We start from the raw sequence: 13,909 nt of genomic DNA, 5'->3' as shown, positions 1-13,909 counted from the left end.
CCACCTAAGTGCCCACGCTCAGCATTTTTCAGAATAATGACAAGGGATGCAGGAAAAAGTGAACCTGTTAGAGGGTCCAGATAACTTCTGTCTCATGGTGATATTATAATTACTATTCTTAACTCTTTGTCCTCCTCTTGATGTCCCTAGGCAAAAGACTCAGGAAAACCGCAGCAAGTTTCTCATACCTACATCCGTGTGCGGGTCATTGAGGAAAGCACCCACAAACCCACAGCCATCCCTCTGGAAATTTTCATTGTCACCATGGAGGATGATTTTCCAGGTGGGGTCATTGGAAAGATCCATGCCACAGATCAGGACATGTATGATGTGCTTACGTTTGCCCTGAAATCAGAGCAGAAGAGCTTGTTCAAAGTGAATAGTCATGACGGGAAAATCATTGCACTGGGCGGGTTGGACAGTGGGAAGTATGTCCTGAATGTCTCTGTGAGTGATGGCCGCTTCCAAGTGCCCATTGATGTCGTTGTGCACGTGGAGCAGCTGGTGCACGAGATGCTGCAAAACACTGTCACCATCCGCTTTGAGAATGTGTCCCCTGAGGACTTCGTGGGGCTGCACATGCATGGGTTCCGGCGCATCCTGCGGAACGCGGTCCTCACCCAGAAGCAGGACAGCCTGCGCATTATCAGCATCCAGCCTGTGGTGGGAACCAACCAGTTGGACATGCTATTTGCTGTGGAGATGCACAGCAGCGAGTTCTACAAGCCGGCCTACCTGATCCAGAAGCTGTCCAACGCCAGGAGGCACCTGGAGAATGTCATGCATATAGCAGCCATCCTGGAGAAGAACTGCTCGGGTCTGGACTGTCAGGAGCAGCACTGTGAGCAAGGCTTGTCACTGGATTCCCACGCACTCATGACCTACAGCACAGCGCGCATCAGCTTCGTGTGTCCGCGTTTCTATAGGAACGTGCGCTGCACCTGTAATGGTAGGTTCAGCTAAATGTCTCTTCTCCTCTACTGGTTATTTTTCTCATTGCTGTTACAAAATACCTGGCAAAGTCACTTAAGGAAGAGTCTATTTTGTGTCACAGCTTGAGAGTGCAGTCTGTCATTGTAGGGAAGTCATAGCGGCAGGAGACTGATGCAGCTGGTCACATGTATGTGGAGTCATATATGCCAAGGGTGGGGAATAGTGGGGCTTCCTTCTCTTTCCCTCTTTTAGTCAGTTCAGGACCCCATCCCATGGGTGATGCTGACCACATTCACAGTGGGTCTTCTTGGATCAATTAAACCTTTCTGAAAACACCTTTGTAAATACACCCATGGGTATTTCCACAGTGATTCTAAATCTAGTCAAGCTGACAGTGAAGATGAAACAGCATACTGTATCCCAATTCTAAGAATTTAGAGGTGGAAGGAAATGCCACTCTGCAGTAAACCGCTCATTCTACTAAATAGTAATTCTCACATGCCCAATATCTGGGATAGATACTATGACTGAAAAAAAAAAAAAAAAGAAATGGGGAAAGTTGGCCCCCATAGTCATAGAGCTATAGCTTAGTCTGTGAGTGATGGCCACTTCCAAGTACCCATTGATGTTATTGTGCATGTTGGTTCCTGAAATGCTGCAGCATCTACATTGACATTGCTGTTAGAGTATGAACCCCTGCAGCAGGCTCAGTGAGGGGCCGAATCCTGTTGGCAGAGATAAACTCAGGTGGGGAATCAGTAGAGGGCTTGCCTGAGGAAAGCTTAAAAGATGAGAGAGGAACCACCCCAATGAGAAGGAAAGCACTTCCCTCTCTGGAAGGAAGTGGCAGCCATGACAAATGAGACCAGACAGGGCCATGTGCACCCTAAGCCATTAGCTAGGATGAAGAATTAGAAAGGACCCTGAGGCAGCAGGAGCCATCGACTGATTAGAGGGGAAATGATAGGGCAGGGTATGTCCTTTACAAAGGGTACAAAGCGGGCAGGCTAGAGGGCGCTGCTGGCAATGAGTTAGGAAGCTGTAGCACAGGTTAACAGCAGCACCATTTGCCTCCCAGATAAACAGGCCAGATGTCTGAGAGCACGATCAAGGGGCAGGCTAACCTCAGAGCTGCAAAGACTAAGCTTCCTGCTTGTCATTGAACCTTGACCTTGGCTGGGCAAAGGTCAGAGCTGTACAGTCACAGGCTCTCAATAATCAGTGAGAAGAATTGTTCTCTCTGGCCCTTTTCTTCTCTTTGACTTGGGAGCCATAAATTTACAGCCCTCCTCTAAAAAAAAAAAAAAATACTGGAGTTGCTCTATCCAGTGTGAACTTGGTCCACGGGGATTGTGGCCAGAAGAGAAGCCATTTATAAAACATCCCTGTGGATAGCTGGGGACAGGCAGCAACTCAGGCCTCTTAAGCACAATTGTGGTTTCAGTTTGGAGAAATAGCTCATCAAAGGGAGAGCTAGAGGCCTCAACTCCCAGCAGGAGCCATTCTGACAGCCTCAGAGCTTCCTAGAAGAGTGGACACTTGTCCTCTGGAATGAATGACTTTGGCTTGTATTTTCATCAGGTAGATGCAGTGATGGCCAGAATTGTAACATATGTACTTTAGCTGCAAAGTAATTCAGCACAAGCATGTTAGGGGAAATGCATTTCTGGCAGATGCCACCATGAACAATTTATGAGTGCCAGCTGTCCAGGCCTTGTCTAGATGTCCTTTGCAGACAAACTGATTTATGCACCAAAGCTGTGCTAGAGAAACCGTGCAGTGATTCACAGCAGGGTTCAGAAGGAGTTCAGGACAGGACAGGGCAAACTCTGCAGGGGAAACTGCAGCAACACATCCATCCATGGACGCTGAGAACTCAGAGAAAATCAAAATGCTTTGAGGCAGCAATGTTCTAGACAATGGAGACTCCAAATGAAAAGCACACAGCTTCTTCCAGAGCCAATGATGCTGAGGCTTGAAGGAAGTTCAGGAATAGAAAACAAGTATCGCTCCTGTAGCCAAGGGAAGCCTTCTGTGATATGTGTCCACAGAGACCAAATATGGGTGCTCTTCAGATATAAATATGAATTAAACAGATGGGGATTAACCAGCTTAGCAAAGTATCTTTATAGGAAAGATGCAGCGATAGATTGATTGATTGAGTGATTGATTGATTGATTATTCTAATGCAATGGACTTGCTCTGTGGTTTATATATTATTCTGGTATTCTAAATGCAGTGTTTCAAGGTGATGTCCCACCCAAGACTCCTATTGTCCCCTTAAATCTTTCTACTCTCAGTTCACCTGGAATGCTATTGATTTTTGTGACTCTGCCCCCGCCTCCCCTCTCCCTCCCCCCTTTCCCCCACCCCGTGGGTAGGAGAAGGCCTTCTGAGTGCTCACTAAGCCTTTCTCTAGTGAGAGTAGGATTGGTCAGGACAGTCCTCAGCTCTAAGTCAGTCTTAAAATGAATCTGAAAAGTAAAATTCTAAAATGGAGTAAAAAATAGAGATGAAAATATCTGGCTTAGGGTCACCTCAGCAGATAATGCAAGGATAACCTCCAACAAGAGAGCATGTGTCTTCACCAAGACCACAGTATGACCTCACACTGGTTAGACAAAGATCAGAGAGTTTTTCCTCAAGACCTGTGTGTCAAAGGTTTGGTTTCCAGCTTATAGAAATTTTAAGTGTGTGTGTGTGTGTGTGTGTGTGTGTGTGTGTGTGTGTGTGTGTGTGTGTAGGCCAGATGCCAGGCATCCTTCTCATTCTCTCTGTACTTTATATATTGAGGTAGGGTCTCTTGATGACTCTAGAGCTTGCTACCTTGATTAATCTACCTAGCAAGCATTTCCTGTCTCTGCAGTCTGTGCTCTGTGATCTTATATAGGTTTGGGGGGATGTGAATTCAGCATTCAGGCCCTCATTTTACATGGAAAGTGCTTTCTCTAACGTACCTCCTCAGCCCCACGGTTGGGCTTTGAGGAGGTGACTGGAACATGTAGCTTCTAAAATCTTCATAGTTGAACAATCTGTTAGTGGTGGCTCTAACAGAAGAAAGGTCACTGACATACCTGGAAGGGAGTGCCTTGTCCTTGAGTCTTTTCTGTGTCTCACTGCTTCCTAGCTGCCGGGAGGTAAGCAACTCTGCTCCACGACTCTCTTGAAGACCATGATATTCTTCTTTACCTCAGGCAGTGGGGAAACTGACAGTGGACCAAAGCCTTTGAAACAATGAGCCAAACCAAACATTTACATTGCAGCTTGGTTTGCTCAGGTATTTTGTCACAGTGACAAAAAAAAAAAAAAAAAAAAAAAAAAAAAAAAAACCTAACACATCTCCATCATAACAGCAATTCCCTTTCTTTTTATACAAATCAGCTTCTCAGAGGTGTATGCTCCACAAGAAGTCTCAGTTAACCCTGTTTCCTAGTAGAGTAGTCAGTGTGATCCGAGGAGGATAGACAGTGTCTCAGACACAGTTTGCAACAGGCTTGCTGCAAGTGCCATGCCGAATATTCAGGCCTGGACAGTAGGCTAGGAGTCTATTGACACTGCTGATAATAAGCAGGAAGCCAAACATGGAGGAATGTCACAAGTTAAAGAATAAATTCTCCCTCAGGCACAAGGGACAAGCTGTTGTCCCTCTCACTTCTTCAAAAGTTTCCTTTTAAGTGAAAATATAATAAAGGAATGTAAAAAATTGGCAGGTGCTAACTTTTGAGGCATCTTTTCATTTATTAAAAATCAAGGATCACTGAATCACTGAATTCAATATTCATATATTCTTCTCCCCAAAACACCAATACACATACACACACACACACACACACACACACACACACACACACACACACAACCTTGCTCGAACTCACACACTACTGTGGCTGTTCTTCTGTTTATCCTGGGAGACTGACAGATTCATTAAATGGTCTTTCCCACCACTTGGTGGAATAATTAGCATGATAAATGAATGTAGTGATCATTTGGGGCTATATAGTGATGTTTATACAGGGTTGGCCTCAGTACTCCACCCCCTCCCAGCTTCCAGCTCATCTTTTTCTCATGCAGATTTTTGGGTCCAATTATCATCATTAGCATCTTGAACCAAAATGCTGAGTTGTGCTAACAAGTGAAATCCAATGTGAATTTTACTGCCAAATAAGCTCATTAAATCCCAGCCACCGTGAAACAGCTCCTTTGAACAGAACTAGAGAGATGCAGAGTTCTGATGTCCTGAGATGACTCCATGGAAGCGTTGAACAGTCAATGAGCATTGGCATGCCAGTCAGGAAGTCTGACATCAAGTTAAATAGGGAGTGATAGATGTCATGGCCCTCCCATGGTAAGCAAAAGGAAGGACATCAAAATAACACATGAAGCTATACTGATTATCCTCTTTTTAAATTTTTCATTAGCTGCTCAAAAAATACGAAATAGAAATATATCAAAAAGGGCATGTTGTCTAGAACAGGCTCCCAAGGTGGCCATCAGCATTTTAAAGTCAATGTGTTTACAGAAGCAGTGGCAGAAGCAGCTGCCTGGTTTGTCATATTTATTCAAATAAGAAACAGAGAACTGAACCTAGAGGGCCTGATGAGAGGTTGGGACATTTCCATGAGTGATGCTCCATGACAGACAGAGATGACTGAGACAGCAGTCCTGCCCTCCACCAGCAACAGAGGGCACAGCAGTTCTGCAGAGCAGTACCTAGGCACTGGAGGTGATGGTGTCAGCTGTGGTGGAGATGGGCAGCCTGATGAGTTCCCTTATCTCATCTCCATTCAGGTGATGCCTGAAATAGACATTTAAGCAAAGAAAATGAATTCAGAAAGAGCAATTGTGAGTGTAGAGGTAGAGTTTACGAAGGATTTAACACAGATCTGAAGCTAAGGGATTTAGAGAGGCACCCAAGAAGAAAGTGAGACCCAGAAGTTTAGGTGTTGGCTTTTCAAAGGACAAGCACAGTTCATTATCTTTTTTACAGTCATACATAGTATTTGAGTATTTTTGAAGTTATTGTGGTTGAAAGATTGCTTAACAAGATAACAGGGCGGTTCTTGAGGTTTATCACACAGGACTACAGTTGACTAGATAAAAGTCAGGATGCCAAGGATGCAGGAATTTTGGGTATCCTCATCCGCCATAAACAATGCCAGTCTACTTGTTTGTGAGACTCTCAGTAAATATCCAGAAGAGGGGGAAGGCCCTCCAGAGGCCATAGACACTCAGACAGATCTTAAGCTAAGTTTATTATTTTAATCTTCTTAATAGAAATATTGTCTCTATGCTGTCAGTCTTTACAGTGAATATTACTTGTATTAGAATTCTTGATTTTTACCTGGCAAGAGGCCTTAACCAGACACTGGAATGAGGGTTTCCTTTTTCTTGCAAGTTCCTTATTATTCTCCTGTCTTTCTATCCTGCCTCACTGGGACCTAAGTGGGGTCTGGCAGAATGCCTAGAATTAGGCAGGTGGCCACAGGGGAGGGTTCCAAATGAAGAATGTGAGAGCCAAGGCATGGAAATGAAGAAGTGCACATTCACCCACAGATCCAATGGACAAAGAATTAATATTTGTTGGTCCATGACCAGTTTCCAATTCTATTTCTAGAATTACATTGAACACTGTGGCCCTATAAAGGACCTGTCATCAGCGTTCTTCAAAAACTGAAGAAACTGAGACTAGGAAACGTCTAGGCTCACAGCCACAGAGCTCATAAATGGCTGAACCTAGATTCATATCTGGCCATTTTACTGGAAGCAGTTGTTAATACAATACTTTGCTACCTTTGTGTAACTATAGAATGAGCTTGGAGGCCACCTAGCCCAACCTCCTTACACTGAATGTACCCTGTCTGCTTCATCCCTGGTGTGGAAATTCAGCTAAGGTTTAAGCAGCAGCCCAGGGTCTCTCCAGATGACTGTACACCACTCCACCAAAATTCACCTTCTTACACCACATAGCTCCAGTCTTGACAGGCATACAGAACCTTGACTGCTCATCCCTGCTCCACAGCCTGCCTCGGATAACTAAGGAGAATGGTTATAATTCCTCAGGTCCTCTTTTCTCAGCCAACCACCAGTGTTCTTTTACTCCTTGATATAAACAGTAGCATGCTACCAAGAGGAAGAAGAGGCCTAATCAGGGCATAGAGGGGACATAAAGAAGGGAAGTATGGGTTTTAGTTTGAGGAGTTGAAGAAAGACATTGGAAGCAGGGGTTTTTAAATGATGGGATTTTGCCAATCAGAGATGTGTGTTGAGCAAAGAGAGCAGTGAAGAGAAAAGCCAAAGTTTTGGGCAGAGTGTGAAGGTGCATGGGGAAATAGTTGGCACAGTCCTTATCCCCATGAAGCCTAAACAGCATCATGATGTAAAGAAAGTAGCAGAGCTGGGCTGGGCTGCATGGGAAGCAGTAAGAACAGTCCTTGGAATGGATGTTATAGGATAGGGAAGGATAGCCTATTAGTAGATGACCATAGTGATGCATTCTAATAACTATAGTAAAATAAAATGAGGCAGTATGACCAGGGAGGATGTCTTGAATAAAACTAAGCTTGGCCATTAATGAAATAATACCAAAAGAAAAAACAAAAAAGACTGAGTCAAGCATACTATAGCCTGGACATGTATCTGCTTCTTGGAGAGCCACATAGACTGCTTCAAATTTGGATTCTCAGAAGATATGTCCCATATCTTCTTGCAGGCCATGAATCAAGAAGGCATCTTGCTGACTTACACAGCATTTACCAATACACAGCATCTCAGCAAAGCATGTGGGTTTGGGGTTGGAGATTTAGCATTAGTTGCTGGATTCTTCAGCATAATGAGGCAGTGACGTAAACCAAGAAGTGAACTCAGCTCAAAGTGGCAGTTTAATAATCATAGCTAGATGCTGATGCTAATAAGCCACTGGATCAGACACAATCCCAAGGGGTGTGGGAATACTGCAGCAATGAGGTGAGTCGTAAATATGGAAGTAAAATCTTCCAAAAGTCACCAGGGACCCACCCTTTGCACTGCACGGAAGCGGCAAGCTCCAACTCAGATGGCTCCCCTGTTGTCAGCGCTGGAGAAGGAGACCAGAATTTCCAACTGAGAAGAACTTCAGAAAATGCAAAAGATCCCCTGGTGTGTAAAGAACAGCCACAATTGAGGTAGGGAAGATTGCCAAGTGGAGTCAGAGAAGGAGAAGGAAGGGGAGCAGAAGAGGGGGAGAGGAGGAGGAACACAGATATGTCTGAGGTGGAATAAGTAGGGGATGCTACCTGAGGTAGAAATGGTTGAGGGACTGTGCAAGACACAGGTTGGTAGGGTGTGCCTGAGGTGGACATGGTGGGGATATTTGACATGCAGAATGTGAGGGAGCTATGTCTGAAGTGGATATGGTAAGGGATTGTACCTGAGGTGGAGAAGGTGAGAAGTCAAGCCTGAGACCTAGAAGGAGAGGGCTTGTGCCTGAGGTGGAGGTGAAGTGTTGTGCCTGAAGCAGAGAAGGTCGGGGAGGACTCTACCTAAGGTGGAAAAAGACTGGCTTTGGAGGAGAGGATGAGGTTAGGATCAGTGCACAGGGTGGAGAAGACTAGAGCTATCCCTGGATTAGAGAAGGCAAGAGGCGTGAGGTTGGAAGTATAGACACATTACATCACAAGCCCAGACACCTGAAGTATAAAAGGCTCCAAGCCTAATTTCATACCTCCAGTACACACAGTATTCCATATCATCTGTTTGCAAACCTGACTCAAGTCAGGCAGCAGGTAGAACGACCAGGTCTAAGCCATTTGTGTTAGCATCACCACTTTTGCCACCTTTTTCAAAGTTTTCCTTACAACTCTTTTCTCAGGCACTGGCCATTTACTTTTCATGACACTGGGAAGAATCTTTGTCCTGATTTTCTGAAGGGCAGTCATGATCCAGAAAGGTTGAGCAGCATGTCCAAGACCACAGAGTAAATGAGTGAAATAACTAGCCAGGTCTTCTTCAGCTTGTCCAAAGGGTCAGGACACTTTTCCCTGGGGAACCTGGAAGCAGGAAATGGAGCTTATTCTTCCTGCTTTGTGTTGTGACAGAGGCTCCCACTGCCCAGCCTAGAAGACCAAAAATTGAGTCATTTGGCTTGATAGAGTGGGAGACTTCTCCCTTCATGTTCACTCCATATTGATGGATGCCTGGAGATGCAGAGTCTGCAGATCTATGGCCCCCACTCCCTGAGCTGTCACGGAGCACGGCACAAGTTCATTAAACCTGGATTATTTAATGATAGTTAATAAGATAAACGTCCTCCCAGAAGCCAACAGGAGTTGACACTGTCATCTCATAACTGGTACTCAGGAGCTGATGAGGCACTTTCTGCCACCAGAGAGAGGGTCTTTAAGGCTCTCAACAATAATAAGTGTGCACAGTTGAGTGAGAAGGAATGACATAAACATGGGATTTCTAAAATCAGGTTAACTCCTCAGGGCCCACACAGGATGCATTCTATGTACCTAGAAAGCTTCAGACCTCTACTGAAAAGAGCATTTATCCTTAGTGTTCCCAAGACCCAAACAGGTCTATCAGAAGCCAGAAGCACATGGCTCATTTCAGGATCAACATTGGAAGCCATGCCCCTCAGACAGTACATGCTTCAGAAAGGACCTGCTCTCTATGACACTTTACAGAGAAAAAGGAATTGCTGTGTTAGATGTGGTGACTCCTGTTCAGAGAAAGCTGCTTTTCAATGATTTTATTCATTTACTTGGAATAAACTTGTTAACCTAACCCACATCTTGCCAAAGGAGCATACTGAATGTAGACTGGCCTGCGGGTTCTGATTTGCTGTCAGAGCTCCTTAAACCACCAGAGAGGGGGCCTGTGAGCAAGCTCCCTGACAGGCAGCTGGATTGACTGTTTATTTGTGGCTAAGCAGATCCCAGGCTTGAATGAGGACAAAGGACCCCTGTAGGTGACTAAAGCAGACAGAGTTACATTCATTACCCAAAAATGCCCCCTTCGCAATGAAGAACTTATTAAAATCAAAAAGAAGTAAGAAGTGATTGAAGTCACAAACAGATAGAATGAAGACACATGTACATCATTACACACTGAATAGTTGTTCACTTTATAATTCACTTGTTATATTTGTATTACTACTTTTCATATAGACTCATGCTGCTTTTCCCTAGTGGGCACTGTATCTAAAACATTCATTAATTGGTTGCTGTGGTTTAATTATATGCATTTCTGTGTATTATGACACAAAGCCTCAAGAAGGAAAGGAGCTGTAGGCTTGCAATCCAATTGCTGGTAAGTGAATTTGTGCTTTATCTCAAAGTCAGAGATCTGGCAGATCAAGTGGAAAGTCCTGTGCTAATTATCATGATGAGAGTGATAGTTACAGGCCAAACATGAATAAAATGAAGAAATAACCTCAGTGCTGAATATTCTCTGAAAATCTTTGTATCTTTCATTAGATACACTCATAAAGGTTTGGTTTTATTTTTTAAATATTACTTTTAAATATTATTACAGTTTCTAAGGGAATAAATACCATCACTGTCACATGTCTAAACTTAGCTAACCATCTTTTCTTCTTTGAAATGGTAGCTTTTCAATCAGAGTTTTGAGAACAGAAGATTTCTTAGAACTGTATCAGTAACATAAAACCATAAGAGATAATGAATATGATATCTATAGTGGTATTCAAAAATGTAGTGATGTGTAGAGACGGCATTCCTAAGTGTACTGAAATAGAAAGGTGAAAGGAATGTGATGGATCTAGAACAACAGATTTCTTTTTTTTTTAATGCAAACTGCATGAGGCTTTATTATAGTTGTTTAACGAGCTAACCCCGTGTTAGCTCGGGTCTTTCATCCACCCACCATGGCGGATGGCTAGGAAAGACAGCTCGAAGCGTCTGCATAGAGATCTTATAGGGCAGCATAAGGGGAGTGTCTAGGGGTACGCACAAGCTCAGGATTGGTGTGCCTCCAGACTTGGAGGGTTTGCCCTGTGTTGATTGGTCAACTTGTTGTTATGGCCCATAGGCCCTCCCAGGGTGGTTGCTATGCTCTGAGGGTCATTGCTGTGCACTTGTCTTTAAAGCACACCCAGAGCCGTAAAGCATAGCGCCACCAGATAACTTCTGATTGGTTCCTATACATAAACTATTGCACGTGGGTCCTCTTGACAGTTACTGCTAGCTGGAAGGATCTGCTGAGATAATCAGGATAAACCACCTCCATATGAAGAGGTCTGATATTCTCCCAGGAGACAGGATCCCTGTTCTGGTACATCCCTTGATCTTACATACCTGTCAAAACAGTGTTCTGAGGTGTAATGTGTGTGTGTGTGTGTGTGTGTGTGTGTGTGTGTTTCATGCCTGTGGATATTGTTTTCCATTATCTATTCCATTATAGGCCCTGGCTTATTAGCTCATTGATCTCAGTTCCATTATTGAATTAATATTTTTATTTTTCATGTTGAATGAATTCAACAAGTTATTGTTTGTTGAATAAATATGCCTGAAGCTTTTTTAAAGCTGGTCTTCAGAGCTCCTTGAAGTGGTTTATGAGATGGTCAGACATCAGTTGATATTCTACCAATACTGATAAATATATGAAAAGCATAAAGATTGGGGAGGAATAAATCTCAAGAAATATTTTGAGGCACTGGATCTTATGGAATCATTTAGCACTGATTCTAAATATTCAGTTTAAAATGTGTACATCTTCTAAGACTAAGAGTTAGATCGGTGCCAAGAGTGACTTTTGCAACTGGGCTGTAGCTATGGCAAATAGGATTTCCAAATCCTGAATTTGCTAGTACTGGGGAGATGCTCCTCTTAGGGACTATAGCTCCAAAGATGTTTGTAGGTAGTTAGCACCACATTCTTGCTTTCTTCAGGACAAAGAGATGAATATCATGGGACAGCCTTAATGACCAGGGAAGGCATCATGGAGAGGAGTGTGTTCAAGGACCACCTCCCACCAATGAAGGGAGCAGCTGATGTCTGGCATGTTCCTCCTTCAGTGGGAGGAAGCACTGCCATGAGAACACTAACCCACTAAGGAATCGCCATTGCATTTGAGGCTTAATTTTAGTTGATTCAGTTTTTCAAGAGTCCTTTGCCACTTAAAGTCTTCCAGGTTGAAAAAGTCCTAGATACGTTTTAAATGCCCTGGGGCCTGTGGAAAGCACGTTTCTTTCAATAGGCAGACTGCACCTGCCTTCACCCTCCTTCTGACCTAATTCACCTGGGCCCTAGTCCACTTTAATCCTCCTTCAGGGATTTCCCTTCTAAGGGATTAAACTTTCATTATACCAAGTATGAATAGAGCAGTGGAGTGGAAGCCTGACTCAGCCAAGGATAATTCTGCTTTTTATTGATAGCTGTCAGGGACTCCTTATAGATAATCAATAAAATACCATGTGACAGAAAGGATTGGGAAACAAAATGAGCTGTGCTTTCACAATTTACAGCTAGACTTTTATTTAGAAATGTGTACTCACTACCCTTCTCTCTTCCCTCCCACATCCCTTCCTCCCCTCCCCCGCCTTCTCTCCCTGAAATCAAGAGCTAACATCTCTTACAATCTGCCCTCAAGTTTTTCAGAGTAGTAATGGCTGCAGGAGACAGGTAAGCCCACAGCCCTCACAAGTGACCACTGGGCTGTTGGAAACCTTCAGTACCTCCTGGCAGAGTCTTGGTGTGGTGCTGCTCTTCAGTTGAAATTGGCCCAAATAAAGTTCTGGCATATTTAGTCCTAATAGGATGAGCTCTGGATTTGCCTTTGCTCTTATCATGCTCCAGTCTGCCATTGAAATGTTGACAGACACAGATATCTCTGATGGTACCCAAACCCCGTGTTGACCATTCTGACGCACATGCTCCTGGGTGGCCCCTTTGCAGCTCACTGGAAATCACATATGGCCCAGGCCTTGACAATTTCTTACTATCCATAAGTTTGGTGATGAGTCTTTTAGAATCCTGATCATGCTTCTTTTGCCTTTGCCACAGGAGGTGTGTGTCCAGGGTCCAATGATCCTTGTGTGGAGAAGCCATGTCCGGAGGACATGCAATGTGTGGGTTATGAGGCCAGCAGGAGACCATTTCTCTGCCAGTGTCCACCAGGAAAACTTGGAGAGTGCTCAGGTACAGAGTGGTATGGACAAGTCAGGGTTGGATCTCCTACTCATGATACATTTTCCTTGTATGAAGGACTCTGCCCAGGTCCTTCCAGAATACATATGTGTGTGCATACAACACTTACCATTAGACTAGCCAATGGCCTATGTTCACCCTCATGTTTAATTGAGATGTGTCACAGCCAGTCCATGCTAATGAGACAGGAAGACAGGGCCTCTTGTGTATAATAGGTCCACAGTTATCTTGCATGACTGATATGAGTGTGAAGTTATGGAAGACGGAGTGCAGCTTTATGGACAAAGAGCATGGAGCCTCTGGTGTCAGAAGGCTGCACCAATCTGTAGCAACAAACAAAACAAAACATAACAACAACAACAAACCAGGCCAACAGGAAGTAGATCTGAGCCAGTCTCATCAGTTTCCCATGGAATAAGCCCAGCCCCGAACACCATGTAAGCCAGGTCTTCCCTGCTTGACATGTTCACCTTTGCATCTTAAAGAAGAAATATCAATATTTTCATCATTTCATCCAAATAATCTTCTGCTGATGATCTTTACCCAATTTAACATTTAACCACTTATTCCATTTCTTTCACTTTATTTTCACTTCCTTTTTTCTAAAAGTGCCTTCATTTGCTACACCAGTAGGATCATCTTTTGTAATAAGATGTATTTAACACCCAGGCACACTGATACCAATTTTGTTACTATTTCTTGTAATGCATACCCAGCAGCATGGCTGTGGGTGATGATTAAGTTATGCAAGTGATGATAATCATAGTAGCAATCGTGGGAATATGAGCTATCACAGGGTTTTAGAAGTTCAGCCTTTGCAGAGAAGTCCT

The 13,909-nt window shown here is 43.8% G+C and overlaps 1 protein-coding gene across 2 annotated transcripts in view; it reads left to right on the top strand.

Moving 5' to 3' along the window:
• The window catches only part of Fat3 (FAT atypical cadherin 3), a 448,985-nt gene that overhangs the window by 404,879 nt on the left and 30,197 nt on the right, over positions 1–13,909 (top strand). For both annotated transcript variants that reach the window (XM_035444507.1, XM_027410883.2), the window contains exons 18-19: positions 151–949; positions 12,936–13,070. In XM_035444507.1, coding sequence (XP_035300398.1) covers positions 151–949; positions 12,936–13,070 — 934 coding nt within the window. The remainder of the gene's footprint in view (positions 1–150; positions 950–12,935; positions 13,071–13,909) is intronic.

Source organism: Cricetulus griseus, chromosome 4 (genome assembly GCF_003668045.3).
Source record: "Cricetulus griseus strain 17A/GY chromosome 4, alternate assembly CriGri-PICRH-1.0, whole genome shotgun sequence".
NCBI classification, from domain to species: domain Eukaryota; kingdom Metazoa; phylum Chordata; class Mammalia; order Rodentia; family Cricetidae; genus Cricetulus; species Cricetulus griseus.
Note: the sequence above shows the minus strand (reverse complement) of the source record. Positions and strands in the feature narration are given on the sequence as shown.